Below are 6,460 nucleotides of genomic sequence, written 5' to 3'. Positions count from 1 at the left end.
ATTGATCGTTCTCAGAATTGCATGAAACTGAAGCCAAATGTAAGTTTAGACCCATGCATTTGTGTCGTAAATTGGCTAAGCGTAATAATAACTACAAGTTTGTATGAAAGGGAAACAAACTTTAATTAATAAAATCGTGCAAAACAGCTAAATTTTTATCGTTCTCAGATTCCATGAAACTTGTCCCAAACTTAAGTCTAGACCCATGCATTTGTAAGGTAAATTTGCTAAGCATAGTAAATTTTGAACGTTCTCAGAATTTCACGAAACATGACACAAACGTAGATCTAGACCCATGCATTTGTGTGATAAATTTGCTAAGCATAATAATAACTACAAGTTAGTATGAAAGGTAAACAAAGTTTATTTAATAAAATTGTGCAAAACAGCAAAATTTTGAACGTTCTAAAAACTGACCCAGCCGAATGTCTAGACCCATGTATTTGTTCAGTAAATTTGCTAAGCATAATAATAAATACATGTTAGTATGAATGAAATACAAACTTTCTTTAATAAAAACGTGAAAAGCTGCTAATTTTTTTGAAAGTTTTCTCAAAATTCCATTATGCTTGACCCAAAAACGTAAGTTTATACCCATATTTGTGTTGTAAATTTTCTAGGCGTAACAATAACTGCAAGTTAGTATGAAAGGGAAACAAACTTTCTTTAATAAAACCGAGCAAAAGAGTTAAATTTTGAACGTTCTCAGAATTCCTCGAAATTTGACCCAGACATTGGTCTAGGTCTATGCATTTGGGTGGTAAATTTGCTAAGCGTAATAATAACTACAAGTTAGTATGAAAGGGAGACAAACTTTAATTAATAAAATCGTGCAAAACAGCTAAATATTGATCGTTCTCAGAATTGCATGAAACTGAAGCCAAATGTAAGTTTAGACCCATGCATTTGTGTCGTAAATTGACTAAGCGTAATAACTACAAGTTTGTATGAAAGGAAAACAAACTTTAATTAATAAAATCGTGCAAAACAGCTAAATTTTTATCGTTCTCAGATTCCATGAAACTTGTCCCAAACTTAAGTCTAGACCCATGCATTTGTAAGGTAAATTTGCTAAGCATAGTAAATTTTGAACGTTCTCAGAATTTCACGGAACATGACACAAACGTAGATCTAGACCCATGCATTTGTGTGATAAATTTGCTAAGCATAATAATAACTACAAGTTAGTATGAAAGGTAAACAAAGTTTATTTAATAAAATTGTGCAAAACAGCAAAATTTTGAACGTTCTAAAAAATCCACGATACTTGACCCAGCCGAATGTCTAGACCCATGTATTTGTTCAGTAAATTTGCTAAGCATAATAATAACTACATGTTAGTATGAATGAAATACAAACTTTGTTTAATAAAAACGTGAAAAGCTGCTAATTTTTTTGAAAGTTTTCTCAAAATTCCATTATGCTTGACCCAAAAACGTAAGTTTATACCCATATTTGTGTTGTAAATTTTCTAGGCGTAACAATAACTGCAAGTTAGTATGAAAGGGAAACAAACTTTCTTTAATAAAACCGTGCAAAAGAGTTAAATTTTGAACGTTCTCAGAATTCCTCGAAATTTGACCCAGACATTGGTCTAGGTCTATGCATTTGGGTGGTAAATTTGCTAAGCGTAATAATAACTACAAGTTAGTATGAAAGGGAGACAAACTTTAATTAATAAAATCGTGCAAAATAGCTAAATATTGATCGTTCTCAGAATTGCATGAAACTGAAGCCAAATGTAAGTTTAGACCCATGCATTTGTGTCGTAAATTGGCTAAGCGTAATAATAACTACAAGTTTGTATGAAAGAAAAACAAACCTTGTTATGTGGTATATTTTGAACGTTGTCAGAATTTTGAGCTAAATTTTGAACGTTGTCAGAATTCCACGAAACATGACGCAAACGTAAACCTGGACCCATGCATTTGTGTGGTATATTTGCTAACCATAATAATAACTACAAGTTAATATGAAAGGTAAACAAACTTTGTTTAATAAAACCGTGCAAAACATCTAAACTATGAACGTTCTCAAAAATCCACGAAACTTGACCCAAACAAAGGTCTAGACTCATGCATTTCTATGGTAAATTTGCTAGGCATAATAATAACTACATGTTAGTATGAATGGAAAACAAATATTGTTTAATAAAACCGTGTAAAACAGTTATATTTTGAACGTTCTCACACGTAACTTGACCAAACGTAGATCTAGACCTATGCATTAGTGTGGTAAATTTGCTAAACATAATAATAACTACAAGTTAGTATGAAAGGGAAACGTACTTTAACAAAACCGTGTAAAACAACTAAATTTTGAACGTTCTCATAATTCCACGAAACTTGACCCAAACGTAGGTCCATGCATTTGTGTAGTAAATTTGTTAAGCATAGTAATAAGTACAAGTTGACCCAAATGTAGGTCTAGTTGTGACGCCCCAAATATTTTAATACGTAATTGTAGGATTAATTGGTAAATTTTCATGAAATTTAGTTAATTAGCCACTAAATTATGGGTCATAATTGGAATATAATAACACTTGAATGAATTAAATTGGAGTTGTTTATAATATTTTGGGACAATTTCTATTAATTAAGAAAATCAGGAAGGACGTAAATGGTATTTTGAGAAAAGTTTAATTAAATAAATAATATAATAATAATATATAAAATATATATTACTAATAATATATATGTGTAAGTAACATATGTATATATATATATAAAAAAGCCAAAAAGAAAAGAAAAAAAAAGAAGAAAGGAAGGAAAAGGTTTGGGGGTGGGCCCTCACCCACCGCCCCACCCCCTACATATATATATATGTGAGCCAATTATCACAATATCACATTTATAAATTTGCAATTTCCTTCTCTGTTCGGCAATTCGCAGCGGGAGGTAAGTTTTATTTTAATTTCTATTAATTTATAATTTATATAATTATATTATTTATTTAGTTCATTTATTAAATGTTGATTATATTGAGCGGTGTACTATTTAACCGGAATATTTTACGAATTTGGCTATTTAAAATAATATCGAATTAAATATTAAATTTAATATAAAAATGATATCGTTGGTTAATTAGATTATTAAATTCATTAGATTTGAATATTGTTATACCCAATTTAGACAATTCCATCGGAATTGTTAACCAAATACGCAATTATATGTATTATTGTTCAATTAAAGAATATAATAGCGAGAAATTGATAGAAAATTCATAGAAATATTCTGAAAATTATATTTAATAAATGGTATGTTAATAATAAAGAGAAAAAAAAAGATTTATTAGATAGAAATGAAATATTAAAGAATTATTAGAAATTGTACAAATGATATTGAATCTTATATTTAAAAGAAATTATGATATTCTCGATATATTAATTGTATGTGGTATAACTCATTATAGGATACGGGGGTGAGGTGAAAGAACTGACAGTTAGCGATTGAGTAGAAAGAAACGTTGTGAGGTTGAGGTAAGTAAATAATTATTATTATCTATATATGTATCTTTAATTGTGATTTTATTGTTATCTGAATTTGTGGTTCATGCTGATATGGATTTATTTGAAAGTATATGAGTGATGGATGATTTAATTTGATTGATGGTATTGTGTACGTGGAATGAGAAAATACGTTAAAATATTATGTTTGTTGTTTGATGTGTTGTGGATTCTAAATGAGGAATATATGGAAATACGGTTTTACGTTACTAGTTGCTTACAAGAATGGTGATATGTGAAAATGAGGGAGTGGTGATTGTGGCGTGAATACCCCTTGATGTGTTGAAAAGCCTATAAGGCGAAATGAAATGAAAAGAGCTTTGATGCGATATGAGAAAGAAATGAAATGAAAAGAGCTTTGATGCGATATGAAAAAGATGTGATGTGAAAAGAGCTATGATGCGAAATAAAAGAGCTATGATGCGAATTGAAAGAGCTATGATGCGAAATGAGATTGATGAGCCGGCTGTCAAGGGGATTCACTTAAATTTATATAACGGTGAGATTGAGTTGACGGGAAAAACACGATATCACCTTCTGGTAAGCAAACTAGGAAAAAGGAAGTTTAATTGATTATTTTATTGTGAGATAGCTATGTGGTGTACTACAATTGATTATGTTGGAGTTAAATTGACTGTAACCCATGCATGTTGCCTACTTGTCCTATTTGGCTATGTTTCATATACATATATAGATAGGGCTGATTATTTACCTACTGAGTGGCAGGCTCATTCCTCTGTTGACATTAGCTTTCAGGAGTAGACTTTGAGGTGTCTGACTGTTGAAGAATAGGTCTACGCACTATACCCAGGCAGGTCGGGCCAGTATGCTGTTTTCTCCTCTTGTCAGCTAGAGTACAAATCTTATTTTATTTGTATAAAGAGAACATAGGCGTAGCGATCAACTGTGGTGGATCACCTGTGGTGTTTGATTTGTATACATGTGATGTTGTGGGTTGACTATGTCGTTATGATATTGTGACTACGTATGCATATTGATAGATGATTATGTGCATTTATATATATAAACACAGGGATTATTATAAGTATGACGTTTAGGGTAGATATAGCCCTTGTAGCGAAGGGGGTGCTACATTAGGTGGTATCAGTGCAGGGATTAGATTTCCTTGGGATAGTAGATGAAATGTTATTTTATACGTAAGGTGTATATGTTAGGAATCTACTCACATGTGTGTATTTTATATAGGATGGAAGCGTCAAGAGAAAACGCTGCTGGCTCAACTGAGTCAATAGAATCTGTGTAGGGTCATGATTTAGTATCAGAACATCAGGGATTATAATCCCAAAATAGAAATGCCCCACAACCAGAAATAAACCGTTTTATGCAACAATTTATGGAAATGATATAGAGGATGGCTCCATCGCCACAATCACAACTACATGATGCAGTTATTGATAAAAATTATGAAATAGTAAGGAGACAGGGGGCGAAGGTATTTGCCGGTACAACTAATCTTGCTGAAGCAGAGGAATGGCTGAGAAACACGGAAAGGGTGTTGGACACGATCGAGTGTACTTCTGAGCAAAAGTTGAGGTATGCAGTGTCCTTATTGGAGAAAGATGCCTTAGATTGGTGGGAAACAGTCCCAGGGAGCAGGAGCCGACCCGCCACTTTGACTTGGTATGACTTTTTGAAAGAATTTGCAGACAAATATACTCCACCAGTCTACAGAAACTGTAAAAAAGTTGAATTCCTGAAATTAAAGCAGAATGAGTTATTTGTTGCTGAATATGAACTGCAATTAGTGAGCTTATCAAAATATGCCCAGAAGAAGTGAACACTGATGAATTGAGAAGAGACAGATTTGAAAGGGGGTTCAGACTTGAGATTCGGGAGAAAATAGCAATCAAACCTCCAAGTTGTGGTGCACTGCTGGAAGCGGCACTGAGGGCAGAAGAGACGTCACGAGACGTCACTTGAAAGGAGTTCTACTGAAGCTAAACGAAGAAAATTGACAGGTAACCTGAATCCTACAGCGGGACAAAGTGGTGCAGTTTCCTTTAGCGGTCCGCAGAGAGGTTGGTTCAGAGGCCGAGGAGTGGATCAAACTAGCAGGTCTTCTTTAGTATTTTCGAGTAGAGGCAGGCCTACTTCGGTTAGATCTGGAGCAAGACCAGGTCCAGCCAGATCGTTTAGTGGAAGATCTATTCCCTCTTCTGCTAATTGCGGTAGGAGACACACTGGTGAATGTTGGGGAGTTCAACCAATTGTATGTTATCGTTGCCATCAACCAGGACACATTATCCGGGACTATCCTACATGGAGGGATAATTCCAGAAGACCTCAGACTTCAGAGTTTAGCAGTGTGGGGGAAAACTCACAACGGGCAGGTACAAGTAGAGGACGAGGTAAAGGTGGTCGAGGTAGCGGGAATCTTTCTATGACGTCAACCGGACAAAGTAGTCAGCCTCAACCACAAGCCAGGGTGTATGCAATCACAAAAGAACAAGCTCTTATGACACCCAAGGTTATCACTGGTTCCTCTTCTATTTGCGATTTTAGTGCACATGTATTGATTGATCCAGGATCTACTTGTTCATTTATATCACGTGATTTTGCATCTCATGTACATGCTAAAATAGAACCATTTGGACATGATTTACATGTGTCTATGCCTGCTGGTGGGTTTGTATTAGTGAATACGATGGTGAGATCTTGTCCAGTAGTGGTGGAGGGTGTTACTTTATATGCAGATTTGGTTGTAATAGACCTTAGGGAATTTGATATCATTCTGGGGATGGACTGGTTAGCTAGTAATCATGCTCTAGTGGATTGTCAAACAAAAGACGTGATGGTTGAAGTCAATGGGCAGATGAAGACGGTTATAGTGGGGGAAAGAAAAGTGATACCTAACTGCTTAATTTCTGCTGTGACCGCTTTTAATCTAATTAAAGAAGGGTGTGAGGCGTATCTAGCCAGTGTGCATGATACCAT

General features: G+C 34.3%; 1 protein-coding gene across 1 annotated transcript in view; it reads left to right on the top strand.

Moving 5' to 3' along the window:
• The first annotated feature begins 4,877 nt into the window (after positions 1–4,877).
• LOC110011381 overlaps positions 4,878–6,460 on the top strand; it is a 2,932-nt gene continuing 1,349 nt past the window's right edge. Inside the window, exons 1-2 of the mRNA XM_020691432.1 lie at positions 4,878–5,202; positions 5,485–6,424. Coding sequence (XP_020547091.1) covers positions 4,878–5,202; positions 5,485–6,424 — 1,265 coding nt within the window. The remainder of the gene's footprint in view (positions 5,203–5,484; positions 6,425–6,460) is intronic.

This window comes from Sesamum indicum, unplaced genomic scaffold (genome assembly GCF_000512975.1).
Source record: "Sesamum indicum cultivar Zhongzhi No. 13 unplaced genomic scaffold, S_indicum_v1.0 scaffold00211, whole genome shotgun sequence".
NCBI lineage: Eukaryota > Viridiplantae > Streptophyta > Magnoliopsida > Lamiales > Pedaliaceae > Sesamum > Sesamum indicum.
This window is presented reverse-complemented; position numbering and strand designations above follow the sequence as displayed.